Below are 27,229 nucleotides of genomic sequence, written 5' to 3'. Positions count from 1 at the left end.
GGTTGCTAGGGACGCAAGGGGAGCGGGCTACGGGAGCCGGCGGGGGCCAACATGAGGACGCTCTCCGGAGCAGTTCAACGGGCGGGGGCTGCTCTCTGCGCTGCGCTGGCCCAGGCTGCCCGGGAGGAGATCCCGGGGCAGCCGCGCAACTTTTCTGCGGGTAGAAGGAGGCCTCGGTGCATTCGGCCAGGCTGCGCTCCGTGCTCTCAGCGCGCTTGGTCCGCGTCGTCTTCCCAGGCGCCGCGTAGGTACCACCTCTTCCACGCAGCCCTCCCCGATCGCCCCTGTCCGCAGCAGAGTTCAGTCCGTGCCCCCTCCCAGTCTCGTGTGGTTTTCCGCATCGCTGGGTGAGCTGCCATTCCCCGAGGTCCCCAGCCCGAGCAACCCGAGCGAAGGTAAGCTCCTCCGGGCACCCCACGCTGTACCCAGCCCAGCTCGCGGGAGGCGGCCGGGAATGGACTTCTGTTATCGGAGGCGCAGGGAAGGGCACGCCATTGCACTCTCCGACCACATGAAGCTGGGCTCCCTCCGGACGCGAGAGCCCGGCATCTTGGAGGAGCCCGGAGACCAGCCAGCCCCACCCCGCCCCACACCTGACGAGGGACTCGGCCAAGGCCACACAGAGGGTTCGAACAGGCAGCCCACAAGCACCTCCTCCGGGGCAGGCACGGTCCGTGCCGGGTCCCGGGGACACAAAGAAAGGCCGAAGGCAGCCCCTCCCGCGGAACCCCGCACTGGCTGCAGAACAGGTGGTCGGCCAAGGGGAGGCGCTGAGGCTGGGAGCCGGGGTTTGGGCGCCGGGGGCATCCCAGGCGTGGGCCAGCGGCCAGGGAGCAGCGTGCGGGGCAATGGCAGTGTCACCGGGCCGGGAGGGGAGGAGGGAAGGGGCTAGGTCATGGAGAACTCCAGAGCCAGAAAATAGTTCGGTTTTATTTACTTCAGTGAAGTGCCAGCTGTATACTGGGCTCTGAAAAGGAAAGAGGAGGAGGAGGAGGAGGAGGAAGAGAAGAAGAAGAAGGAAGAAGGAAGAAAGAAGAAGAAAGAGGAGAAGAAGGAGAAGAAGAAGAAGAGAAGAAGAAGAAGAAGAAGAAGAAGAAGAAGAAGAGAAGAAGAAGAAGAAGAAGAAGAAGAAGAAGAAGAAGAAGAAGAAGGAAGGAGGGGAGGTGAAGGAGAAGTAGGAAGAGGTGAAGAGGAGGAAGAGAAGTGGAAGGAGGAGAAATGGAAGAAGTAGAAAGAAAAGGAGGAAGAAAAAAAGAAGAAAAAGAGGAGGAGGAAGAAAAAGAGAAGGGGAAGAAGAAAATTAGGAAGAGGAAGTGAGGAAGAGGAGGAGAAGGAAGAAAAGAAGAGAAAGAAGGAGGAAGAAGTAGAGGAGAAGGAGGAAAAGGAAGAAGGAAGGAAGATAGAAGTTAGGAGAGAAGAAAGAAAGAAAGAAGACGAAGGAAGAAAGACAACGACAAAGAAAAAGAAGAAAGAAGACGAAGGAAGAAAGACGACGACAAAGATGGAAGAAGGACCACGACGAAGTAGTTAGAAAGACGACGACAAAGAAGGAAGAATTGGAGCGGAGGAGGAACGGTAACTAACTTTAGCAGGGACAGAAGCAGGAGAAACGAGGGGGGCTGAGGCAGGAGCCGCGGGGGCACGGGATGCCTGAAGGAACCTCCCGCTCACTGCACGAGCTCCTCTAGAGGCCACAGCAGCGTCCTAGTCCTCCTCCTCCTCATGTTCTGAGCGCAGTTCCCAGCCCTTCCGTATTCACTGGCCTTCTCCTCCCATTTCATCCCTTCTTTCCCTTTTTTTCCCCTTTTCCTTCTTCCTTTCCCTACTTCTCTCCTCTTCCATTCCTTCCTCCCATCCCCTTTTCCAACCCTCCCTCCACCCTTCCTCCCCCATCCAGCTGTCACAACTTTTCCCCTAGGAACTACAATTCCCAAGCGGCTCTAAGCGCCGCACATGCGCATCGGACACCGCTTCGGGGGTTCGGCAGCCGCCGAGCTGATTGGCCTGCTGGAGACCGAATCCGGCTACCTGATTGGCTGAGAAGCTGTGGCGACAGCTTCCGGAAAAGGGAAGAGCCACCAACATGGCGTCGGGGGGCGGCGCGGGGCTGCAGCAGCCGCCGCAGGAGATGATGGAGGGTGAGCGGCCCCTGCGGGGGAGGCGGCTCGGGGCGGCGGGGGCGGGGCGGGTCCCTTACCTCCCTCCCGGCGCGCGTGGGTCGAGCCCGCCCTGGCGCGTCCAGGGCCTAGGCCCAGCGCCCCGACCCCCTTAGGGATGGAGAAACTGAGGCATCCCGGAGCGCGCTGCGCGGGGGCGGGGGAGGGAGAACCGCCCACGGTACAGACGGGGAAACTGAGGCAGGGGGCAGGCACGCGGTGATGGGTGTCGGAGACAGCTACCCCCGCCCGCCCATGTTACAGAAGGGGAAACCAAGGCAGCCCCCAGTAGGCTCGAAGCTGGAGGGCCCAGCCGGAGGACCCTCCCTGCCTCCCTTCGGAACCAGGGGTGATCCATCGAGTGATTGACTGGGGACAGCAGCTAGGAGCTGGAGTGAGAAATGAGGCTGGGGGGAGGGGCAGGGAGAAACACATAGTAGGCGCTTCATAGATCCCTGAGGAAAAGACTCCGAGTGCAACCCGCCCTTTTCATTCAGGGCCCTCGGCGGGAATTGGGGAGGGTCCCCCACTCCCGGCCTTGACCTTCCCCAGGGGCAGAGGGACACCCAGGGCCGCACTGGGAGACATGAGGGAGGGGGGAAAGCCTGGGGTTCGCCCCCTGTGGGGCTCAGCCCCCACTCCTCCCTCCCAGGCGGCTGCAGACCCCCCAGGGGTCACCATGATGTAATGATAGCTCAGTGGGTGAGGAAAGACCCCCATCAGGGGCAGGCCAGAAGAACATGGAGGACCAGGCCCTGGGTGGGAGGCTTTGGGTGCCCGTGGAACTTGAGAAAGTGACAAATGCATCAGGGCTGAGGCTTGAGAGGGGCTTTTATCTGGGCCCCAGGAGCCTCCAATGCCAGGATGTAATGGCTTAAGGGGGGAAAAAAATAGACTTTTTCTACTTGTGCCTTTTCCCCATGTCCTAAATGGACCTTGCAGTTGCCGCTCGTGGGGGGTACAAGTGACAGAGACCCAAGTCTAGCTTCCTGGAGCTCAGAGCTTCTCCCGCTGACACTGTTCTCCCCGCCCCCGCCCCAGGCTCAGCTTGGGCTCTGCCATCCCCCTGTAATTCGTTTTCTGCCTCCCCGGCGCCTTGGTGTTTATTTGGCACATTTTCTGTTCTATGCGCAGAATATCTCCCATAGCAACAGGTTAAGCTCCTTGAACCGGTTCATTTTTATCTCCAGTGTCAGACACGTAGTGGGTGCTTGATGCTTCTTGATGAATTAAGCATCAAACTCTAAAACGACAGTCCCTCTGTCCACGGGTGGACATCAGCTGAGGGCGATGGCGCCTGAAACGGACTTTAAACCCTGGGTTAGGAGTCCAGATAGCGGGAAGAGCTGGGGCGTGCCCAGGGAAGGCGCAGCCCGAGCCCAAGCGATCCCTGGAGACTTGCAGAGAGGAAGGCTCCCGCTCTGAAAGAGCTGCCTTTCCTCCAAGGCCTGTCGTGGGGGAGCACGGGGCCGCCTTGGTCCGCAGTCGGACGGCGGGCTGACTGATCGCCTCCTGAGATGAACCGTGTGCCTGTGGGCCCTCGGAGCATAAGGAGCGCCCGCCCCGCCTGTAGAGAGCTAACCCAGCGCCCGCTGCCCGTGTGCCGGCTCCAGTGAGGGAGGTGCCAGAGGCCCCGGTCCTGTGTCAAGGGAGCGTGGGGTTCTGGGGGCTTTGTCAGTTTTGAGTCTCTCACGGTGAATTTCCAAGTGAGGGGAGTCACAAAAAGAATTACAAAAGGAGAACACGAATTGTTGGGGGTTTTCTCAGCCTTAAAGAGAAAATGTGTCGCAAGCTGCCATGTTTTCATAAGCCTATAAATGGCTCCCAGGTGACTCTCATGAGCCAGTTTTAGTGCCCTAAGCGATAGCTGTAGCTGTCAGTAACGTTACCACCTTCCTGGAGGTGGCGGGCCTGTGCGTTGTTCCCGGGCGAGCAAAAAGAGAAAGTGGGATCAGGGCAGAGGTGTCCGGAAGCACTAAGAGCTTCAGCTCCTTCACGTTGTTGCTCATCATTGCTCTCACGTCAGATGCAAAGAGGCTGCGGCTTTCTGGGGACCACTAAGATTCCCAATTAAAATCGATCCTATTGCATCTTGTCCCGAGACGGGCAGTCATGTTTCCGTCTGTGATTTCTGATTTTGTTATTTTCCACATTGTTTTTGTTCAGTTGACAGAAGAGTTGAGTCTGAAGAATCAGGTGATGAAGAGGGAAAGAAACATAGAGAAGGCCTGGTCTCAGAACTGAGTCAGCAAAGTCTGAGAGATGATCTGAACCTCGACAACCCAGAAGGTACGTGCTGACGACCAAGAGCCCGGGATGCCGGGGGAGAGGGTGCGGGAGGGTCCCGGCCCAGCCGGCGAGGATCAAAGATGCCCCCTCGCCCCCGTCAGCCACGGCTCAGGAGCTCCGCACAGGGTCACTCCGCGTCTCCCCCTCCCCTGCAGGCGACAGAACTCCTGGTCCCTCGAGTCCATTTGAGACCCTCTTAGCTTGCTGCTGCCTGTGTTATCCTTGCAGGGAACAACCTAAATCAGATTGAACAGATCCTTGCATTTAAAGCCAGCCTTGAGACTGGATGCATGGGACCTGCGGCAGATGGGGAAATAGGTCATGTGAAATGATGTTCAGGAAAGGAGGCCCAGATTCACCTCTGACTCCCTCTGATACTTTGTTGGTCATAGAGGTGACCAGTGCCTTTCCAGAGGAGCATATCTGGTTTCTTGTAGAGCCATTTTTGAACACTGATAATCCTTTCCAAAAAAGTTGAAGTCAGGACATTATGCCGAGAGAGCGCTTCGAAGCCCTCTTGATTTTGTGGGGACCCCAGAGGAGTGAACGGTCTCCATGGCTTTAGTGGCAAAAATCAGTCAGGTTACAGGAGCAGAAAAGGACATCTGCAATTGTTCTTTTCAAAACAGAATATTCAGAATATTCATCTTAAACTCTTAAGTACCTGGTGACTCTAGGAACTCTGGTAAGGTGAAGGACCATCACTAGTCAGATTTATCTGTCATCGCTCATCAGCCTTTGGGGACTTTGTGCGGGCACGGGCGGTGGGCACGAGAGCCCAAGGCTATTCCCGTAGAGCTTTCCTGCTGGTAACTCCAACGGCCTTCTCGGGCTGTGGCAGGACGAGTCTTATTCAAGTGTGTGTGAGTGTGAGAATGATGTGAGGAAGCAGCAAGAATGCCTAAGTTTTCCATTTACCCAATACTCATTGAAGGCCTACTGTGTGCAAGCCATTGCAGGAATTATAGAGATGAGTAAAGCAGAGGCCTGCCCTCGCCAGGATCAGCACCAGCACCTGCTCTCCTTGGCAGGAGTCATCTGGCATGCAAGTAATCAGACTTTTCTCTCTCCGTACTGATTTCTGGGCTCTGGTTTTAAGTAGAGAAGTAGAGTGGTCGGAGGCCCCCCGGGCAGCCCTGACGACCTGACCTCCGTCCCTGCCCCCATCCCGTACCCCCATACTGGCCCTTTGGAGCTCCCCTCTGCAGCCTCCGGCCTTCCCTCTTTGAGGATCACATCCAGAGTCCCCTATTGGCCCTCACCAGCCTCTCCAGCTTTTTCTTTTCCTTCACATGTTATCCTGCCCATCTCCCATCTCCGTGCCTTTGCCTTTACCATTCCCCACGCCCAGAATGCCTTCCCTCCTCCCTTCAGCCCTCCTAAAGTGCCTTTTACATGTTTTGCCCGAGTTATATTTGTCTGGTAGACCCGAAGTTCCCTGAGGGCCACTGGCTACTTCATTTGGGTCTGTGTGGCCCCGCCCAGGAAGCACAGGAGTACCTGTCCCTGCGCCTTTTTCCTCCATCGTGGCCCTCCCACACCCCCAGCCCATCCTGCTGGACCGCCTCCCCGGCTCTAGTCCTGAATGGCCTCCCTAGCACCCGAGTCTCACCGCAGTCCCAGGCGTCCGTTGCCTCTGCCTCCCGGGCTCGGCCCCCGAAGTCCCACCCAAACCTATCAGAGGGCCTGGCTCTGCCAGGGGAAGGGGCAATGGATTTGGAAGTGGGAGCTCGTGGGAAACCTGTCAGAAAGGAGACCCGTGACCTCCCAAGTCCAAAGTCCATAGGCCCTCTGCCTTGTGCCCTCCCGGCCGTCCGGTCTTCCATCTTTGGCCATCCTGATGGTCCCTGCCCAGGTCCCTACCGTCCAATGGCCTCCTTTCCCAACTCCCTCTGACCTCTGACCACTTGTGCCCCCCTGCTGATGGGCCTCCCTCAGAGGCTCCAAGCGAAGCTTGTCGTCCCTTGGCGGCATTTGCTCCTCTCTCTGACTCGACTCTTGGAGTTGAATGACTGAGGGAGGCTCCCGTGTTCTGGTGTCAGGGAGCGCTTCCGGTGCCTGATCCCTTCTGGGACTCACCGGCCCGGGCCCGCCGGTCCTGCTCCCATCTCTCCCCGAGACGCTGTGCTGCAGATCCTCCTCCCCCCAGCACCTCCCAAGTTGTCCTCCCACCTGTCTGTTAATCCGAGTCAAATCCGACTGTGAGAGGCAGGAGGCCCTGGGGCAAGGAGACGTGCCCACCCGGTGCCCAGGCAGGGTTACACACTCACACCCAAATATACACACGCCCCATGTCCCCCTTGTAGGCCCTCCTTGCCCCGCCCTTCCTCATCCCCCACAGAGCACTCAGCTTTGGAGCTCTCGTGTGTCGGGCAGGGGCGATCCATGCCCTGGGAGGAATGCTCTGCACACAGTGGGCGCTTCATGTCTGGTTGAGGAAGGGCAGCGCCGAGTTCCCAGAGGGGCCTTGACCCGTTCTCGCCCCAGCTGGAGCTCCCAAGCGTTGCCTCATTCCCCCCTTGGAATTGGGCAGCACGGTTACTACACCCTCCCTCACCTCCTTCAGGGTCCTCACCATCCACCGAGAGGGAGGCCCCCAGCGTGCTCAACTCGTTGCAGCCAGAGGGAAGGGGGGGAGCGAGCCGGTCCCCCTTTGGTTACGTCCCGTGGAAGGGGCCCCAGACCAGCTCTGCTCGGCCTTGGGTTGACAGAAGCAGGGTTAGGTTCAGTACAAAAGAAAAACATCCTGGCCCGAAGGGGAAGGGGCCTCTGCCTCCCATCACTCTGAAAGATGCAGGGGCTGGCCCGGCTGGCTCAGGGGGTCGCGGCCATCTCTGAGATCCCGTGGTTTTGTACGCGCCCGTGCATCCCTGACTCAAACGCGTGGTAGGAAGGAGGATTCCATGGAAAGTGGGCTCTCTGGGAAGAATCTGACAGGCGACGGGCAGAGTGAGCCCGGCAGGGGGCGACTGACAGCGGCACCTGCGCTGTGAAAGACGCCCGGTCCTGGCGGGGCTTCCTCTGCTGCCGCAGGAGGGTCCCGAGGGCCTCCAGATCGGACTTAGCACAGCCCGGAATAGCCACCTTCCCAGGTGAGCGGTGGGCGGAGAGCCCCCTTCCAGCAGGGTCGCGGGGTCTTCAGGGGCAGCTTCCCGGCTGCTTTCCAGAGATCCCTCCTGGACCATCTGACAGGCGTACATGGCCTACACTCCCAGGGCCCCAAGGGAGGCCGTGTGGGCGGCAGGGAGCACTTCCACGAGTTAGGGAGGAGCGGAGGCCGGGTGAGGGAGCAGACAAGGGTCCCACCTCAGCTTTCTTCTCCAGGAGGGAAGCGTATTAATGGCATCCCTTTTCCTACAACGAGGCTCAGTTACACCATTGTTTGTTCCTTTTTATCTGAATCTACTGAAGGCTGAAAATAAGAGACCAGTCCCCTAGGCAAACTAGAGCAGAAAGAGCGGGCTCCGGGCTCTGGCACCTTTTCCCAGGCCATGCTGTGCACAGAGCACTGTGGTGGGCACTGGGGAGCGGGGGAGGGAATGCTAAGAAGGGGAAGGCAGGGTGGCCCCCCTCCGGCCTGCCCCTGTGCCCTCCCCCTCCGCAACAGGACTGATTGTACCTTCTGGCCTTTTTGTAGAAGAATCGGAACTCCCTGTGGATATGGAGACTGTTCACTTGGACGAAGATGCTGAGGTAACCTGAGGGGATTGGAGGGGGTGAGGGTCCGGGGTGGGGGCGGGGGGAGCGAGGTGCTCGTGTCGGCCCACAGGACCGGGCCCGGCGGGACCTTCCGAGGCTTCGGGTCGCGGGCGTCCTTCACCCACATTTCTCTCCTTTTTAACGCCAGTCACCGAAACCCACTTACAACTACTTGCAATTAAGCACTCGGTCATGCTGTCTAAGAGCATGATTACCCAAGGATCAAAGAAATCTTGAGATTTGCACACACATTCTAATAGCTTCCTAAAAGCCCGGGCAATCCCGAGGGCCTTTGGGGCCGTGCAAGCCCTTACATAACACTGAGAAGATGTAAGGTTTGGACAAGCAGGGAACGGCTCAGGCCTCCTCAGAGCAGCTCTCGGGGGAACGAGGCAGACAGGGCAGTTCTAAGAAATGCATCTCCCTCTGTGGGGGAGGCGTGTGTGTGCGTGCACATGTACGCGCCCATGGACACACTAAAATTTGTAAAGCCCCCCAAGATTGTAGTCTTCAGTTGCAGTAAAATGTACGTTATTTTATTTTCCCTCCAGTTTAATGAGCGCTGGCCCTGTTCCCCGATTGCCCCCTCCTCTGATCTGGGGAGCGAGTGTCCCGACGGTTCCCCAGTGCTGAGCTTGATTTCTTTTCTGTGTTCAGGATATTGATCTAAATCATTATCGAATTGGGAAAATTGAAGGGTTTGAAGTCCTGAAGAAAGTGAAGGTGAGTGTGATTCCGAATCCTTGGGAGTGGTGGGGTTTTCCTGCGCTCTCCTTCCGTGTTGTCGGCCAGGTGCCCGGGTTCTGGAGAAGGCCCTGTTTGAGACGTAGGGCCCGGCCACCCCTTGTCGAGACCCTCTGTCGGGGCCATTTGGACAAGGCTTTCCACCACGCCAAGTTCTCCCCGCTTTGGGGGCACTCAGCACGGTCAGGGTACTGGGGAGGGTGTGTGGAGCCGGGTGCTCAGCCAGGGCCCTGGCCTTTCTCCACCAAAGCAGCCCCAGACGTTCACTTCTGGCTTGTCAGCTGCCTCCAGTTTTAGGCCAGGAGAGGTGTCTTCCCGGATGAAAGCCTTCCTGGACTCGCCAGATGCTGGAGTGTCCGTCCCTCAAACCTCAGCTCCCCAGGGCTTCTTCCCATCTGCCAGGACCCAGAGGGCTCCTCAGGAGACTTCCTCTGAAATCTTCCCCATGTCAAGTGACCAGCCGAGTAACTCATCTCTCGTAGTTCTTTTTAATTATTTCCTTCATAGTAAAATGACTAACTGAATAGACCCCGAAGGTCATCAATCAAGAGAGGGAAGGCACTACAATGGAGGAAGAGGGGAGAGGGGCTTCCTGGAGGAGGACAGATGTTAGCTGGGCCTGCAGGGAAGGAAGGAGACCTGAGGCCGAGAGACCGGCCAGGGAGTCCCTGCCACTAGACTGAGGCACAAAGGACTCCGGAGCTCATCTGCCTAAGAGGGGGAGTCAGAGACCTGTGGTCTAGGGACTGGTGAGGGTCTGCGGGGATTCGTGGCAAAGGGACCTCACAGGAGGCAGGAGGGCAGCCAACAAGAGAGCAAGGTTTTGAGAGGCCCCTGGAGGAGGGCAGTGCCAGGCAATGTGTAAGCCCTGGGAGTACAGGCAGAGGTGAGAGTGCAGCCCCTGCTCTTCTGGGAAAGGCACTGGGCCAGAAGACGTCCGGCCAAGATGGCGGCTGCGTCAGCAGGGTGGAAGAGACGCCCTCGCTGTGGAGCAGGGCCCAGAAAAGGCCTTTTGAGAAACATGGCACCTGCTGAATCATGGAGGAGGCTGGGAAGCCAAGGAGGGAAAACCTTCTAGGCACATGGAACCACCAGCCAGGTAGGAAGTAGCCAAAGGACCCAGGCTGAGGAACCTACGAAGCGGCCCCGGGGCCACGGAGCAAGGACATCGAACCTGGGAGCCCCGTGCACTCGTTGGGAAGATCCCTGTGGCGGCCGGGCCCTTGGGTCACTCTAGAGGCAAGGGGAGCCCAGGGACGGTTAGAGCTCACTCGGTACTTCTGAGCGGTGTCTGCGGGCGGCCACTGATGGGATCACTGAGCTTCAGGGTCACGGCGATTCAAGCAAAGGAGACTCGGGCAAGTCGGAGCGGAACCAGCCGAAAGCAGCGTCTGAAAGACTGGTCGGAGATGGGCAGGACGGCAAGGAGGCGGGAGACAGAAAAGGCCGCTGGACTGAGCCGGCAGCTGGGGCCTTTGGAGAGAGCAGTTTCAGCTGAAAGGATTTGGCCAGGGTTCAAGCTTGGGAAGGTGGCGGGAGAGGACAGAGTGGAAAAAGCAGCGGTCACCCAAAGGACAGAGACGTTAGGGGTCCAGGCCGGGGGAACAAGGGAGCGACGAGGTTGTGAGAAGATTCGGGACCTTCTGAGCTGTGAGCCCAGAGGAGACGACCGGAGCATCTGGGGGATTGAAGTCGCGTGCTGGGAGGGCAAGAGCTAGAAAGAGTTGGCCTGGTTATGGCCTGGCGAGGGGCCCGGGCCATAATGGGGGGGAAGAGGGGGAAATTAAATGATGGACCACCCTCAAGGGGTCCCTGTCTGAATTAGGGAGAAGAAGGGGGCTGGGGAGGAAAGTGTGTAGTGGGAGCAGAAAGGGCTAGAGCTGCTGGGGGTCCCAAGTCACTGGCATGGGGGGGAATGGGAGTGGGCTGGGCGCCCAGGGGTCAGGTGTCCCACAAGAGGGGCCCCTTTGTCTTTGTTCCTGAAAAAGGTACAGACAGAGTCCTTAGCTAAAGGGGAGAGGGTGAAGTACACGGAGGGGCACAGTCTGGACTCCCTTTCTCCCCCAGGGAACTCCTAACTCCCCCAACTTTCCCTTGCCCCCCACTGCAGACCCTCTGCCTCCGTCAGAACCTCATTAAATGTATTGAGAACTTGGAAGAGCTACAGAGCCTTCGAGAGCTGGATCTCTATGACAACCAGATCAGAAAGATCGAGAACCTGGAGGCGCTGAAGGACCTTGAGTGAGTGCGAGGAGGGGCTGCTCTGGGCGGGGGGCCCTGAGTCATGGACCCGGCCTCGGCACTTCCCTGCTTCCCTTAGTGGGTCTCTGCCGCTCCCCAGAGGCTGGCCTCCCCGGCCTGCCTCCAGGACACACAGGCGGCACAACGGGCTGCTCGCTGGGCCCGTGCCCGGGGGCCCGGGCTTCCTGTGGCCCGCAGCTTCTTCATCTTTTCTTTGTCTTGTCCCAGGACTTTAGACATTTCTTTTAATCTTCTGCGAAGCATCGAAGGCATAGATCAGCTCACCCAGCTGAAGAAACTTTTCCTGGTCAACAACAAAATCAGCAAAATTGAGAATTTAAGTAACCTCCAGCAGCTAAAGATGTTAGAGCTTGGATCCAACCGAATCCGGGTAGGTGGCGCCTGGCATGTGCAGAGCACAGCTCTCGAGGTGGGACCGGGGGTGAGGGGAAAGGAGGTCACGGGGGAAGGGGGGGCACGCGCCCCAGGGATGCTCGGGAAGATCCTGAGGAATTCAGGGAAGGAGTCTGAATTCCGGAGGTGAGGGCTTCCCTCGGGTCCTTCCTCAGACCCTTTTAGTTTAAATGACACATGCACACGTGCTCCCATACACGCTCACCTGTGCCCCCTCTAGAAGCCCCCACCTGCCTCCCTTGGGGCAGGGCTGAGCTGCGCAGACTTTGGGGTGTCGAACCGTGTCTTGTTTTGAGGGGCGCGCTCCTCCAGGGCCAGATTTGTGTCCCCCTGCTTTCCCACGTGTACGCCATCTCGCATGTGCAGCTGGACGGAGCTTTTCCCAAGAAATCCATCTTTAAGAAGTTGCCTTCCAGCCATGGCAAACCGTGGGGTTCCTCCCCAAGTCCTTCAGGAGCATTTTGTACCCCAGACCTAGAAGCTATGATTTGGGGTCCTGGGCTCCGGCTTGTGCTCGGTTCTTTGGCTGGGAGCAGATGCCTCTGGAGCCATGACTGGAATGCGTTTAAAAGTGGTTTTCATTAAGTTTTAATTGGTAATGGAGGATTTTTTTTGTACATTATCCTACATCCCCTAGTAGCTCCCTAAAAGAGCAGAGCGTCTCCCTCAGAGACTAGGGCCAGGCTGCTGTGGAATTGGCCCTCGGGTGGATGAAAATGGAAGCCATTCTGCCTAACCCAGAAGCCGGGCCACCTTGGGGCCAATAACCGGCAACATGTTAAGACCCAAAGGCCTCCCCCCCACCTCCCTTCCATTTCAGTGGAGTCCTCCTCCCTTGGGACTCTCCAAGAATGCAGCACACGCTCTGGAGACTTGCCCTGCATCTTTCTGGAGCATCTTCCATGCTGCTCCCCGGTGCCCTGAGTACCTCGACTCCTTCTCGGGCATTGGGCAGAGGGAGCCAACCTCGGGCAGGGAAGAGGATGAAGGCCCCGGTCTGGTGGGAAGTTGGTGCCTCGGCTCGGCCAGAGCCACCTGGTCAGAAGGACCAAGTTTCCCGTTCTCTGCTCTCTGGGTAGCCCAGGAGGAAGGCTCAGTGCAGCGGGGTTGTAGCGCATGGGGCCCAGCTGGGAGCTCTGCCAGCCGCAGACAGATGGAGGGCGTCCCGGCCTGGGGACCTCCAAGGGGACAGACTTGGGGGCCCAGTGAGATGAGCTATCCCTTGGGATCTGAATAGCCTGAAATTTGGGCTCCGGTAAAGATTTTTCTAGGCCCCTGGAGGAAAAATGGTTCCTCCCTCAGCCATGGCTCCTCAACGTTTGGGGTATTGAGCTGGACTGGGCCTCCTCAGGGTGCCAGGATGAGGCCCTATGGGCAGAGGATGCCGGGGCAGTGCTCAGGCTGAGAACCGAGCCATGAGTCAGGGAGGATGTAGCTCAGGCCTTCCTGCTGCCCCGTGTGGCTCTCCACTCATCGTGCCCATGTGTGGCACCTGCCCGTTGATTTGATGGGATAAACCCATCCTTACCTTCCTAAACCCTCCTAAAAAGAGGTCCCCGACACCTGGGCAGTCCCGGGGGCTCAGACCAGGAACCTTTGAAGCTATTGTCAGGGAAGCTGGGGAAGGCCTGGGCTTAAGATCGGTTCATGATCAAAAAGGAGACAATATTCCATATTTTGGGACAGAGAAATGCATCTGTTAGTCAGCAAGCATGTGTCAGGTGCCAGGCCCCAGGGAGACAGCCTCAGCACCCAGAGAGCTCGACTTCTGGGGAGGGAGCCCAGCTGATGGTGGGGCTGCCCACTCTCCCTGCCCCCACCACCATCCCCCTCCACGCCTTTGCCCCAGCCGTCCCCCAGGCCTAGCCGCCCTGCCCCCCTCACTCAACCCCTTCCCCCATGTCCCCAACTTCCTTCCTTGCTCTCCTGCCCGAGAGTCTCCCACCCACCACTGCCCAGTCCTCTTCCATCCGACTGCTCTGCCCGTAGTGGCGCATTTGTCAGCTCCTCCGTGGCAGGGCACGCCTCTCCAGGGCAGCTCTTCTTGTCTGCCTCTTTGTACCCACAGGGCTCAGCGTGGCCCGAGCGCTTAGAGTCCAACAGTCTGAGGGGGGCATGGAGGCGGAAAAGCCGGCGGCTGGTGCCGGGGCACAGGGTCCTCTGTGTGTGAGGAGCAGCAAGGCAACCGGTTCTTGAGGAAGGGGGCTCAGGTGGAAGAAGACTGGGCAGGGTGGAAGGGCCGAGTCATGAAGAGCCTCAGTCAGGTGGACACTGGAGGCCCCGGGGCCACTGGAGACTCCATGGGAGATCATGCTTGGGCAGCTGCAGGGGAGAGGGCAAGGAGGCCCAGGAGGAGGCCAGGGGGGCCAGAGACTCGGACAGGAAGCTGCCTGGGCCCAAAGCCTCTCACCTCCCTCTTCTTGGAGATCCTTACTCATAATCGATGATCTCCCTGACATCTTGAGAAAGAATAATGGGTCTGGCCAGCATCCCATGCCAACTGTGCCCAGCTCTCCAAGCTTGTGCCCATCATTGTTCTCAGGGAGCACTTTCTGTTTTTCAAAGAAGCCTGGCATGATCCGGAGAAGCCCCGTGCTCTCGGGGCTGCTGGCCCTGTGCGGTGCTGGAGAAGTCTCTCCTGTTCTAGGGCTCGGCTTCCTGGGAGTTCTTCACCAAGAGCGCTGTGCCCCTATGGGCCAGAGATGAGTGTTGGGAGTCCAGACTTGGAATGAAAAAAAAAAATTTATTTCCATCATTGGTTTCCTTTGTACCCTGAGACTTAAAAACCTTTCTTTGAGAGGGGGTCATAGGTTTCCCTGGCCTGCTGGAGGGGTCTGAGCCACAAATGAGGCGAAGGCCCACCCCCCACCCCCAACTTTGCCCGTTCAGGTTTTTCAGGTGAGGGAACCAAGGCTTATGCAAGTGAACCCTTGACTAGCATGGTCTAGAACTAGAGGCACCTAAAGAGGGCTGCTTGTGTCCCTTCCACAGGCCATCGAGAACATCGACAGCCTGACCAACCTGGACAGTTTGTTCTTGGGGAAGAACAAGATCACCAAGCTCCAGAATCTGGACGCCCTCACCAACCTCACGGTGCTCAGCATGCAGGTAGGGCTGCCTCGGCTGCGCCTGCCCACGGCCACAGCCGCCCCGTGGGCTCCTTCCTTCCCTCCCTCCCTCGTTTATGCTCTGCTGCCTCATCTTCATCCTAAACTGGGCCTCGGCCTGCCTCTTGTCAGAAAGAAGTTGTGGGTCCTCACTGAGTGCGAGGGAGCAACCTCACTTCCGCCCACCGCAGACTGTTAGGAGAGGTGTTGTCTACACTGCCGGGGTCCCATGAACAGGACTTCTTTGTGCTGGCTGTCGGAGGAGACCCCAAACCCTCCGGCCACTCTGGGAGATGGAGGGAAAGGGAGGGCGCTTTGCAGGGCAGTCAGAGTAAATATGGCGTGCAAAAAGTACTTGAAGCAAGCATTTAATAATGCAGGAGGACTGGTGTGCAGACTGTTTGCTGCTTATGAACCGTTTTTATCTCTTGATTAAAGCAAACCCCTCACTCTGTAGCTAAAGGGACCAAGAGTCCTCCTCCCATTTTACTGACAAGAGAGCCAGGGAGGCTGCGCCTTATCCAGGCTTACATAACCAGGAGAGAGGGAGAGCTCACTGGAAGGCAGCTCCTCTTCAACTCCCCGCCCCCCCTTAAAGATGGATGTCTCAAGAAGCGATCCATCATGCCCTGTCTGTCCTCCCAGTCATGGCAAACCGTGGGGTTCCTCCCCAGGTCTTTCGGGAACATTTTGCACCCCAGACCTCAGAAGCTACGATTCAGAGTCCTGGGCTCTAGCTTGTGCTCGGTTCTTTGGCTGGTGAATTTTCAGTGGAGCAGTAGCCTCGGGTCGCCATGATTGGGACGGCGTTTAAAAGTGGTTTTCATTAAGTTTTTATTGATAACAGGGAATTTTTTTTTATACATCATCCTACTGTCCCCTCGTAACACTCCCTTCTAAATTGCCATTCAGTATAACAGATAGTTTTTAAAGGCCAAAAAAAAAGCCTGAAAGTATGTACCTGCAACTACACTCATGGAGCCAGGTTTGTTCTTTGTAACTTTGCCATATTCACTTGGGTTTTTGTGCTGATTGTTCTGCCCGTCGGAATTGTTGTAATCATTGTGAATATTATTTTCTTGGCTCTGCTCACTTCATTCTGCTTCGGTTCATGGAGATCTTTTTCTATATCGTGATGCAGTAATGTTCCATTCCGTTCACGAGCCACCGTCATTGAGCCATTTCTCAACTTTCTTTCCAATTCTTTACTGTCACCAAAAAGTGTTACTATAAATATTTTGGTTTACTGGTCTCTTTGGCATCTAAACCTGGTATCTTTTTTTTTTTTTTAGTATTTTTTATTTTATAATTACTTTATATTGACAGAATCCATGCCAGGGTAATTTTTTTTTACAACATTATCCCTTGCACTCGCTTCTGTTCCGATTTTTCCCCTCCCTCCCTCCCTCCACCCCCTTCCCTAGATGGCAAGCAGTCCTATATATGTTAGATATGTTGCAGTATATCCTAGATACAATATATGTTTGCAGAACCGAACAGTTCTCTTGTTGCACAGGGAGAATTGGATTCAGAAGGTAGAAATAACCCGGGAAGAAAAACAAAAATGCAAATAGTTCACATTCGTTTCCCAGTGTTCTTTCTTTGGGTGTAGCTGCTTCTGTCCATCATTTATCCATTGAAACTGAGTTAGGTCTCTTTGTCAAAGAAATCCACTTCCATCAGAATACATCCTCATACAATATCGTTGTCGAAGTGTATAATGATCTCCTGATTCTGCTCATTTCACTTAGCATAAACCTGGTATCTTTAAGTCAAGAAGTGTAGATATTTTAATCACTTCATTTGTATTATTCTTAATTGCCTTCCCGAATGGTTATGGTGATTCATGGCTCCACAGATAAAGCAGTAGCGTGTCTATCTTGGCACAAGCCTGTCCAGCATTGACTATTCCCCTCATTTATCATCTTTATTCATTTGCAGGGCGTAAGATGAAATTTGAGGAGGGTTTTGATCTACATTTCGCTTATTGTTAGTGATCTGGAGCATTTGCAGAATAGCTTTTGGAGATACATATTGTGTGTGTGTGTGTGTGTGTGTGTGTGTGTGTATTTTTCTTTATGTCCTGAATACAAACCTTTATTGGGAAATATGATGTAAAGATTTTTTTTGCCATCTGAATGCTTTTTTCTTATCTCAGGTTCATTAATTTTGTTCGTGCAGAAGCCTTTCATTTTCATCAGTTATCTATTTTATCTTCTATAATTGCTTCTTTCCCTTCTTTGTTTAAGTAACTATCCATCAGAGCCTTGAGAGGCCTATGATCTTCTCTTATAATCTTGTAGCCTACTCATTAATATTAAAGTCATATATCCATTTAGAATGTATTGTAGAATATGGTAAAAGATAATGGTCTAATCCTTATTAATGCCAGACTTCTTTCCAGTTTCCCCAGCAGTTTTTCTCAAATAGGCAGTTTTTTCCTATGTAATTAATGTTTCTGATTCTCCCTTTTCTAGCTATTCCATTGAACTGTTTCTCTATTGATGACTGTTGCTTTAGATACAGGGGTCCTCAAACCTTTTAAATAGAGGGCCAGTTCACTGTCGCTCAGACTGTTGGAGGGCCGGACTATAGTAAAAACAAAAACTTTGGTTTGTGGGCCTTTAAATAAAGAAACTTCATAGCCCTGGGTGAGGAGGATAAATGTCCTCAGCTGCCGCATCGGCCTGCAGGCCGTAGTTTGAGAACCCCTGCTTTAGAATATAGTTTGACGTGATTATAATAACTTTGCGTTTGACAAATATAAAGATTTAAGCCTGTGCAATAAGAATTTGCCATTTGCTAAAATAATAATAATAATAAAATAAAATGATTGCTGGCAGCTCGGTGGATAGAGCACCAGCCCTGCATTCAGGAGAACCCAAGTTCAAACCTGGCCTTCAGATACTTACTAACTGTGTGACTCAGAACAAGTCACTTAACACTAATTTTCTCCTCTCCCCTGGCCCCCACAACAAAACAAAATTTTAAAAAATTATTGGGAAATTGAAAAGCATTCTGGCAAAAATCTAGTATAGACCAACATCTTGCTGACCTAGGTACAAAAGGAATATTATTAAATAAATTAAGAGCATATGAAGTATCAGACTTATAGATAAAAGAACTTAAGAGTAAATGAGAGATAGTATTATGAGATATAAAACTGTGATTACATTAAATGAAAAAAGATTTGTACACATAAAGCCAATGTAGCCAAGACTAGAAAGAAAACAGAAAATTGGGCTGACGATTTTTATACAGTTTCTTTGACAAAGCTCTCATCTCAAATATATAGAGAACTTTGCCAAATTTACAAGTATGAGTCATTCCCCGATTGACAAAAGGTCAAAGGATATGAACAGGAAGTTTTTCTATAAAGAAATCAAATCTCTATATAGATACATGAAAAAAATTGTTCTAAATCATTATTAGTAGAGAACTGTACATTAAAACAACTTTGAGATATCATCTTATACCTATTATATTGGCTAAAAATGATCGAAGGGGAAGGTAACAGATGTTGGAGAGAAGGAAGGTAGAAGAATTGAGACCGATCCAATTTGGAAAATAATGTGAAATTATGCCCGAGGAGTTAAAAAACTGTGTATATCCTTTAACCCACAATATCACTGGCAGGTTTGTTTCCTAAGTAACCAGGACAAAGGAAAAGAGTGTGTGTATTTGGACATATTTATAGCAGCTGTCTTTGTGTTAGCAAAGAACTGGAACTCCCGGGGATGTCCATCAATTGGGGAATGGCCGACCAGTTTGTGGGCTGTGTTTGTGATGGAATACTAATATGCTAAGAGAAGGCTGGTTTAGAAGTGTGAAATAACAGAAAAGTGAAGTGAGTAAGATCATGAGAATGTTGTTCACTGAAAGCACTAAGTGTGAATGACCAGGTTGTTCTGAGCACTAGAAATGCTCAAATCACCTAAAAGGACCCGTGAAGGAAGATGCTGTCCGCCTCCAGAGAAAGAACCGAAACAGTGAAGTAGCCATAGGATGGATTTAATGGGGGTCGAGGGGGACAGGGAGAAACAGGGAGGGAGGGAAGAGCCAGGGAAAGAGACAGACAGAGAAGGAGAGATACAGAGGGAGAGAGACTGAGACAGAGACAGAGTGTGGGTGTGGCCTGAGGTCTGGGAGCTTAACTCTTGGTTGTCCCCTTCCTTCTCCCAATTGCAGAGTAACCGGCTAACCAAAATCGAAGGCCTCCAGAACCTGGTGAACCTCCGGGAGCTCTACCTCAGCCACAATGGCATCGAGGTCATCGAGGGCTTGGAGAACAATGTAAGTGGCCTGCGGCCGAGGGGATGCTGGGCTTGGGCTGGGCAGCCACCTCCTCCTGGTTTGTGTGGTTAAGTAGAGGCTTTTTCCATTCGCAGACCCCATGAGTGGTAGGTTGCGTGCAGTCTGGGGTCCCTCTGGGCCGCCCCCCAGTAGGCGGGGACCACTGCCCTCGTGGTCTTTGCCGGCACGGTGGGAAGAGAGATGGCTCCCCCCCCAGGATGACCTGAGGTCAGACTCGGCCTCGGCCCCTAGAACCATGTGACCCTGGCCCACGTTACCGATGTTTGCTCAGGTGTGAAGGGCTGAAGATCGCGGCGTCCACATTCCTTTCCCCTTCCCAGAATGCCGATGGCTATGAAGGAGAACGTCCATCCTGCCAAGGTCGAGGGAGCAGACCAAGGAGCCAGGCTGGACTCTTGGACAGGGAAGGGAGAGAAGGGAAAAGAGAGATGGAGGGGGATGCTGCAGTGGGATGCTCTGGACACAAGCACTTGGCCTTGAGTGAGGATCCTTCTGTCAAAGGGATCTCGAAAATCCAACTGATTTCCCGCCCTGAAGCAAAGGGAATTGCCATCGATTCTGAAAATGGATTTGCCTTCAGGGCAGAAGGAAACTCTCTGATCTTCATATGGCCCTGGACAGATGGTGTGTCACCAGATGTTGATCGAGTGCCCTCAGTGGGCAGGGCTCGCACTTGGTGTCAGAGGGACAAATGTAATGGTCCCTATCCATCCCGAGCTCCTGGTCCAGTGCAGAGACCCGGCCTGGACAGCTCCATGAGACACCAGTGGGCAGCTGCATACTGACTCCTCCATCAGATCCACAGTGGCCCTACCCGTGAGGACTGGCCTCCCCATCCCCCGCAAAGCTGGAAGTGAAGAACCCAGGCGGAGGCCCAGAAATGCAGCGTGAGGCTCAGCCCCTTCCCAGCGCAGCCTCGGTCACCCCAGGGATCCTGACGACTCAAAAGAGGAAGCTGTGGCCTGACTGATGAGCGGCCTGGCCCTCCCTGCCGGCTCCCGCGCCCCTCGCCTGCCCTCTCCCCATTTCCCCATCGGGTGGCCCCACTCCGTCACTTCTCTCTCCCTCTCGATCTTTTCCTCTCTGCTAATGATGGTCCTGTGTCTTGTTGTCCCCTCAATCAGGCATCCCCATGGGGTGTCTCAGCTCCTTCTCTCCCTCCCTTCCTGAGCCTCGGGCTTCCAAGCTCCTCCTGGGCTGGAGCTGCTCTCTCCAAAGCGGCCCCACGCCCCAGATGGACAGCTGCAGACCCAGGAAAGATAATCCCGGGCAAGCCCCCGGCCCCCCAACCCTGGAAGTAACTGACACATCATCCAGCGTGACCTAGGCCTATCTCTCCAGGCCCGGCTTGTTTCCTCCTTGTAAAATGGAACTGAAAAGAGAGCTCCCCTCTCAGGGTGGTTGTGAGGACGAAGCGAGATCACGGCGGTGAAGCTCTTTGCAGGTCGGACGTCCGAGAGCGGCGTCAGCCACTGTCCTTGCCAGGGGCCGAGGGGAGACCAGCCGTGGCAGGGCCCCAGGGTGCTGCGGGAAGGGGTCCCTTCTACCAGGAGGCCTCTGAACACTGGGATTACGAGAAGAGATGCGGCAGCTCCCTCTCGTGCTCTGACCGCAGCCTTGGACCTGGCTCGCCAGAGACCCGATGCCCCGGACCGTTTCCTCCTCTGTAGAGTGGGAGCAACAAGCCCAATGGCGCCTGCTCGCCAAGGTTGCCACAAGACTGGAATGAGACAGTGTTGGACCGCTGCTGACCGCCACTGAGCAGTGGCCCAACAGCAGGGGCTGGGCTGGCAGGGCTTGTTTACCCTCTGGAGTAACTCTGGAGAACTCTGGGGGAGGTACGGCCAAAGGGAGTCCTTAACTAGGAGTAGCAGCAGTGTGTGTGTGTGTGTGTGTGTGTGTGTGTGTGTGTGTGTAAGAACTTCCATCTCCAGTCCTGTTCTTTAGCGTGACAGCTTGTGGTCCCGCCACCTTAGGAAGGACAGGGGTGCTCGACTCCCCGGAGGGGAGGGGCTGTGATGTCTATCAGGATCAGCTGACACCTCCCTACTGCAAGGCTCCCTCTGCCGCTACAGCCCTTCCCCCCCTGCCCCAAGGTCCAGGCCCTCCTTCGCGGCTCAGTCCGGCAGCCAGGAGACCCGGCACTAAAATGTTCCCTCCTTGTTTCAGAACAAACTCACAATGCTGGACATTGCATCAAACAGGATCAAAAAGATTGAAAACGTCAGCCACCTAATAGAACTACAGGAATTCTGGGTAAGTGGAAGTCGCTGTAGACCTGTAACTGTGTTGCATAAAGGTGAAGATCTGAGGGTCCACCGGTAGCTCTTCCTGGGGGCAGGAAGTCTGTAGGTCAGAGCCCCTGATGACCAGAGTATCTTGTCAGATAACGATGGGATCTCGGACATCAGAGAATAGCCAGCTGTGTTCAAGAGCACCACTCCAGTATCTCAGAAGGATTTAGATGCTCCTTGTCTTACGCGGCAGCGCGGGGAGGGGGGAAGCAGAGGGAGCTTGTCTCCATCCCCTAAGATGTGTCGGCTTCTCCTCTCGGGGACGCTGCTGAGCCGGCCGACTTCTAGGCTGTGGGATCTTAGAGCCAGCCCTTCCTTTTCTTTCCTACATCCTTGAAACATTGTGCTTCCTTATCGTTGGTTCTGGGCCTCGGGTGACCAGAGGATGCAGCAGGGAGGCCGTTTAGACCATCAGAAACCTCACTGATCCCCTAAGACTTGCCCCCAGGGTCAAGGAAAGGGTCAGAGAGCAGAGGAATTATTCTTTGGGAAAGCCAAGGCCAGACTTGAGAGGGACCCCCAAGGGAGGCATCCAGGCAGACCCTGTCAGAGCCAGCTCAGGGGATCAGCTCAGGCAGATGTAGGCAAGGAGAAAACAGGCTCAGGACCGAGACCGCCCAAAAAGGCCATCTAAGAGCAGGGTCGGGGGGCCCAGGAAGGAGCTCCAAGCCACATGTGCGCAGGCAGAAACGGGGAGCAGAGGCACAAATGGCTTGGATCAGCTTGTTTTCAGGCAGGACCCCCTCGAGGCCCACCAGACCCCCCCCCGCCTGGCGTAGCCCAAGAGAGCTGCTTCTCAGTCAGTCCGGGAACGCTTGGGGATCCCTGGATGGATTGCAAACTAGAAAGAAGCACCTATCGAAAAAGGTTGAAAACAAAGGCCATTCCCAGGGACGTCAGCTCGGGCCGGGGGACTGAGGTTCAGTTCAGCGTTTTGTTAGCCCGGACCCCGGCCTGTCTCCCATCGCCAGGACCTCAGACAATGCCTCTCCTTAGGTTCCTGCTGGGGAGGCCGGCTAACTGACTCCCCTCGGCGGCAGTCGGCCCTTGAGCCTGTGGCCCCCCTTTCCCTCGCACAGTCAGGGAGGGCACGGAGCCCCCGACCTTCTTCCTCTCAGCGCTGCTGTCCCAGCGTGGCGACTCCCTCCGCTGCCCCTTTGTAACACAGTCTCCTCCCGAGGAAGAGGCCCCGCCACGGTCACTAGGAGCTCAGGAGACGATGAAGCCCACTTTAAAGAGTGAATTTTTTGTTTATTGATTGATCTAGGAATCATGATTCCAGATGTAAACGCTGTGTGAGTCCTTCAGACCCTTCCCAGCACCCTACCCCAAGGGCCTTAATGTAAGCGCCAAGGTAATACCACAGAACTCATCCCGGCTGCAGAGATGTTGCAGGTAGAGATGAGCAAAGGACCAGAGATGCTTTTGTTTTCCTCATCCCTTTCCTTTCCCTCTCCTCTCTTTGGGACCACTAGAGACGGCCTCGAGTGGGGGACAGTGGGAATAGCTGCGCTGCCTTTCTTGCAGTACTGGGCGGGAAGCAGGATACCCACTCCCCACTTTGACGTAGCACCTTTTCTGGCAAAAGAAACCTCCCGGAGAGGACCGTCCTCGGCAGCAGGCTCGGGGCCCTTCCTGGGCCGAGCCCTCCATGGGCAGTGGATGGCTCTGGATGCCGAGCGCGGAGCGGGCCTCTCCTGCCTCGGCCTCCGGTTCCTTGGGGCTCGGACATGAGGGCCAGCCGGGCCTGAGTCTGGGGGGGGCAGGCCCTGAGTGTAGCTGGGACGCCTTTTCTTTTGGTGGGTAAGTGTCGTAGGCTTAGAAACACCCGCAACATTGGCCGTCTTAAGGAACAAGTCTTGATGAGTAGGTGGATCCCACATATTTGAATTCATTTTGGATTTTGCCCTTCCTTCCTCTGATGCTGGATGTGGAAATGCCTGTTAGTCAGATAGGTGAGGGAGTGCCCGGCGTCCCGGGCTCCCGGGCGGGCGGCTTCTCTGGAGTTACTCCTGCAGCGCGCCCGGGTACGAGGGGGCCGCGCTCACCCCAATCACGCTCCTAGGGCTTCCGCTTGCCCAGAGCCGCCTAATGTCAGGGGTGTCCCTCTAACCCGCCCTTTCGATGTACGTGCACCCCACAGATGAATGACAATCTCATCGAGAGCTGGAGTGACTTGGACGAGTTAAAGGGAGCCAAGAACCTCGAGACCGTTTACCTGGAGCGGAACCCTCTGCAGAAGGATCCCCAGTACCGGCGTAAGATCATGCTGGCCCTGCCCACCATCCGGCAGATCGACGCCACGTTTGTGCGGTTCTGAGTCTCGCCTGCCCTCGCTCGCCCTCCTCCGGCCACGCCACGGGCTTTTTAATCCACCTCTCGCTCCCCGAGTCTTCACTGACCAACAGCTACCAACGGCCAATAACAAACCACTGAATGGTCACACAGACGTGTATGATGCACCCTCTTACGATTGTTTTTGAGATGTTATTATTATTAAATCTTGCAACACAATGTTTCCTAGTTCAGAGTTGTTGATTATTCCAGCAGAGCCTTTCAGCCATCCGAGTGCATGGGGCGTAGTGCATGGTGTGGGGGACTGTCTTGGATCAGGTGACCGCCTCCCCCCCGGGCCTCCTTGCCGGGCCCTCCAGGGCAGCCCCACTCTTGGATTAGCCTCGTGATGCCTCTGGAAGAACAAGTCTTCTGGCCAAAGACTGCCCCAAGGGACCCCTGCCCAGCCTGCATGTCTGCTCCTCCCCCGTCCCCCTTTGAGACTGGCCCGGGGCCTCTAACTGGGTCCGGACCTGGAGCAGGAAGCCACTGCTTCCTCACCCCTAAGTGATCACCAAAGCCCTTTCCTTCATGGTCCCCAGACTGCGAGGTGACGGTCTGAGTAGTGCTAGGGGCAGAGACGTGGCGTGGAACCCAGTGCCAGACTGGGCTCTCGCCCTGTCCCCGGGGACCTTAGGCCAGACACTGACGAGAGGGCCGGACCAGAGCGTTCCGAGGTCCCCCCCCCATCTCAGCCCTCGCCGTCCCCCACATCCGGAATGCATTCCCTCCCTCCCTCCCTCCTAGAATCCCAGGTTCCCTCAAGGCTCAGCTCCATGAGGCCCCCGCCCCACCCCCCTCTCCTGGTAGTATTTTGTATTAACTGTGTACATCTTGTTTTCCTCTAGTATGTGAGCCCCTCGAGGGCAGGGATTCTTTCCTTTTTGTCTGGCAAACAGTAGGCGATCAATAAATGCTTGTTGAATGAATTGATGTGATGCTATGAGATTTCCAGCTGAGATTTCTGTTCTCGTGTAGACCGTTATGTTTGTCTGTGAGAATGTTGCAGTTCACTCCTAGGTTTCCCAGGCCTGCTACACCTTGGGAAGATTCAGAGCACCTCCTGTGGCTCACGGCCGCAGACCCTCAGCCTCGGCAGGGAAGCCCATGCCATTCCCAGGTCACGTGAGGGCAAATCCGGGGAGGGAAGGGGTCTTTTCTGCACCTGGGTGGCTGGCCAGCCCCAGAGATATCGCGGGGTGGCCCCCCGGGCCCTCTCCCTGACCTCCCCCCTCTGCACTGTCCCAAAGCCCCCTTCTCTCTGACACAGCGCCCTCAGGACGGATCCTCGGTCTATCGCCGTCATCTGCCGCAGCTCTCCCTGGCCCTCGTTCCCACCCACCCCATTCCAACCGCCCTTCACCAGAGCCAGAGCATGTCATCCCCTCTAGTTCCCTACTCCCGGGACACTTAACTGCTGCCGGGAAGCCGAGTGCTCCACACGGGATGACGGCCCCCTCGGCGCTTCGTCACGAGTCCTCCCCATGGGGGTCCCATTGAGGCCGATTCTGGGACAGGCAGGATGTCCCCTGTCGACAAGGCTTCCGGGAAGACTTGTTCAGGCTCCCACAGCTGGGGAGGAGCGGGGGCTCGCCCCTCAGTCCCCAAACACGCGTCTCTGGACTCCGACAGATTCCCACAGAACTTTTTTCCTCCTTTGTTGGGAGATTTTCAGTTTCTTTGTGTTAACTCGGCTTCGGATTCATTTACCGAGTCTCTCGTGCTTAGGTGCCGCGCTAAGGGCTGCAAAGAAAGGCAAAAGCCGCCTCCCGGCAGCGCCACCGAGCCGGAGGTGATCCCAGAGGCTTGGGGTGTTGTCTGATTATAGGCTCGTTCCAGTGCTCTGGCCTCTGGTGGCCTTTAAATTCCTGATTGGAATGAGCTATTGTGTCATCCGCCAGCCGGGCCCTCATCGAGGCACTGACGAAACTGCCGAATGTAAGTACAGAGGCCTGGGCTGAGGCCGACTCCCAAATGGACACGGAACCTTTCATGAGGATGGAGACCCACTTACCGGTGCCAGCTTCGGAACCGTAGCTCTGGGGCTGGCCAAGTCCCTTATTCCCCAATTCCCTGCCCCTCCTGTGAAATGGGAATTGTGTGACTCTCCTTCCCAAGACGGGGATCTCGTAACTCACTGTGGGAGTCGGGAGATTATGGCTTATTATCAGTCAATGTTTGAGTTGAATACTAATTTTATATATATTTATATTTTATTTATATATGTATACATATAAATATATCATCATATTTTATATTTTTATATATAAATATGTATTTATATACATATTTATTTAAAACTTATATTTTAAATATGAAAATATATTTTACATATAAACATTTATATATAAAAAATACATAAATATATATAATTATATATTATATATGATACATATATATAATATATACTTATATATAGAAATACAAAATATGATATTTATATATTTTAAAATCTAAGTTACTTAAATACATATTTATATATCTATATTATATATACCTTATCAGGCCAGGAACAAGTTTACAAAGCCCTGATCCAGGCCATCTCTCCGCCTTTAAGAGGTGTGAGAGACTGTCAAGTGTGTTTCCACAATCTGGGGGAACTTTCACTAAAGCTCTGTCTACAACATGTTTACCAGTTTAACAACCCTGTCAACAAAAGGGACTAAGGCGGGACTGGGGGAAGCGGGGAGTGGGATTGTCTGGTATAGAAGACATGGCTAAACCAGCCAAGACCCCACTCGGGCACGGTCCAGATCTCCCCAGGGCACTTTCCATTCCATGTCATCTGCCCGTCTCGAATCAGGCTCCCACACGGGGGAAATTACACCAGTGAAGGATGTTGACGGCTGCTCAACCGCTCCCACCCGCATCACCCAGTGACAAAAAAATCGAAAAAGCAGAACTTAAAAGTATATACCATTAAAAAAAAAAAAAAAAAGTATCCTGAAAAGGGGTCAAGGAAAAATCATCTATCATCATCATCATCATCTATCTATCTAAAAATCATCATTTTTTAAAGCCTACATACCATATTAAAAGATGGGAAACAAATAAAATCATTTCAAGTGTATTAAAACCAAAGAATAAAATGAAAACCGAAGAATCCATTGGTTGTCTCCCGACCCCACCCCGGCCCTTTCATCCCTTTCTAGAAGATCACTGATCACCCTTTAATTATATATTCTAAAACTTTGCCAGGAGTCGAAGCCGGGCTCGCTGCCTCCAGTTTAGGGCTTCCGTTCTCTTTTACCTTTTGTTTCACCTGTGATTAAGTCTCTGTCCTCCGGCAGCTTGCCACCTGTATGAGCCAGGGACAATGACTTTTCAGCCCAGTAGGGCCCATCTCTCTCTGGGGCAGGCCCTGCTTCCAAATTAGGTCTACCCCAGAACATGAATACCTGTGGTCCTGCGAGGGGGCACGGTACCAAGGATGAGAGAGCATGGCTCCGGTTCCCAGCCCCGTAGCCTGCATCTCTCCTCCGGCCTCAGCGGTCTCTCCTAAAAGGAGAGGGTCGGGCCGGGCGTCTCCTGAGCTCAGTCCCAGGCTTGGGGATCTCCCCAGGAGAACGCTCCTGTCCCAAGAGCCCAGAACTTAATGGGCGCTTCCGAAATGCTGGAAGATGGATTATTCCTCGGG

The 27,229-nt window shown here is 54.7% G+C and overlaps 1 protein-coding gene and 1 long non-coding RNA gene across 5 annotated transcripts; one reads left to right on the top strand and one right to left on the bottom strand.

Moving 5' to 3' along the window:
- The first annotated feature begins 297 nt into the window (after nucleotides 1-297).
- PPP1R7 (protein phosphatase 1 regulatory subunit 7) lies at nucleotides 298-24,521 on the top strand. Of its 4 annotated transcripts, XR_007952791.1 has the most exons (13): nucleotides 298-395; nucleotides 1,898-2,138; nucleotides 4,323-4,445; nucleotides 5,396-5,494; nucleotides 8,083-8,138; nucleotides 8,802-8,867; nucleotides 10,999-11,129; nucleotides 11,358-11,520; nucleotides 14,535-14,651; nucleotides 18,839-18,943; nucleotides 21,134-21,220; nucleotides 22,526-22,612; nucleotides 23,402-23,500. XR_007952791.1 is itself a non-coding variant. In XM_051991703.1 (11 exons), the coding sequence occupies exons 1-11, from the start codon at nucleotides 2,084-2,086 to the stop codon at nucleotides 23,576-23,578; spliced, it is 1,170 nt and encodes a 389-aa protein (XP_051847663.1). In that variant the 5' UTR covers nucleotides 1,931-2,083; the 3' UTR covers nucleotides 23,579-24,521. The 4 variants fall into 4 exon arrangements, 3 of the variants coding, with proteins under 3 accessions (XP_051847663.1, XP_051847662.1, XP_051847664.1); XM_051991703.1 differs by lacking the exons at nucleotides 298-395; nucleotides 22,526-22,612 and having other exon boundaries at nucleotides 1,931-2,138; nucleotides 5,405-5,494; nucleotides 23,402-24,521; XM_051991702.1 differs by lacking the exons at nucleotides 298-395; nucleotides 22,526-22,612 and having other exon boundaries at nucleotides 1,931-2,138; nucleotides 23,402-24,521.
- Nucleotides 12,116-27,229, bottom strand: LOC127558358 (uncharacterized). Its single transcript, XR_007952792.1, has 2 exons — nucleotides 26,991-27,229; nucleotides 12,116-14,265 (listed from the first exon to the last, which is right to left on the bottom strand). It is a non-coding gene; the product is annotated as an uncharacterized LOC127558358 (long non-coding RNA).

Source organism: Antechinus flavipes, chromosome 3, assembly GCF_016432865.1.
Source record: "Antechinus flavipes isolate AdamAnt ecotype Samford, QLD, Australia chromosome 3, AdamAnt_v2, whole genome shotgun sequence".
In the NCBI taxonomy this organism is placed as follows: Eukaryota; Metazoa; Chordata; class Mammalia; order Dasyuromorphia; family Dasyuridae; genus Antechinus; species Antechinus flavipes.
This window is presented reverse-complemented; position numbering and strand designations above follow the sequence as displayed.

What these genes read in the sequence shown, in the direction of transcription:
- PPP1R7 (XM_051991702.1), top strand. Translation starts at nt 2,084, where the DNA reads ATGGCGTCGGGGGGCGGCGCGGGGCTGCAGCAGCCGCCGCAGGAGATG. An exon ending in AAGTCCTGAAGAAAGTGAAG is followed by an intron (nt 8,868 to 10,998) that starts GTGAGTGTGATT and finishes CCCCCACTGCAG; the next exon opens with ACCCTCTGCCTCCGTCAGAA. An exon ending in TAGAACTACAGGAATTCTGG is followed by an intron (nt 21,221 to 23,401) that starts GTAAGTGGAAGT and finishes TGCACCCCACAG; the next exon opens with ATGAATGACAATCTCATCGA.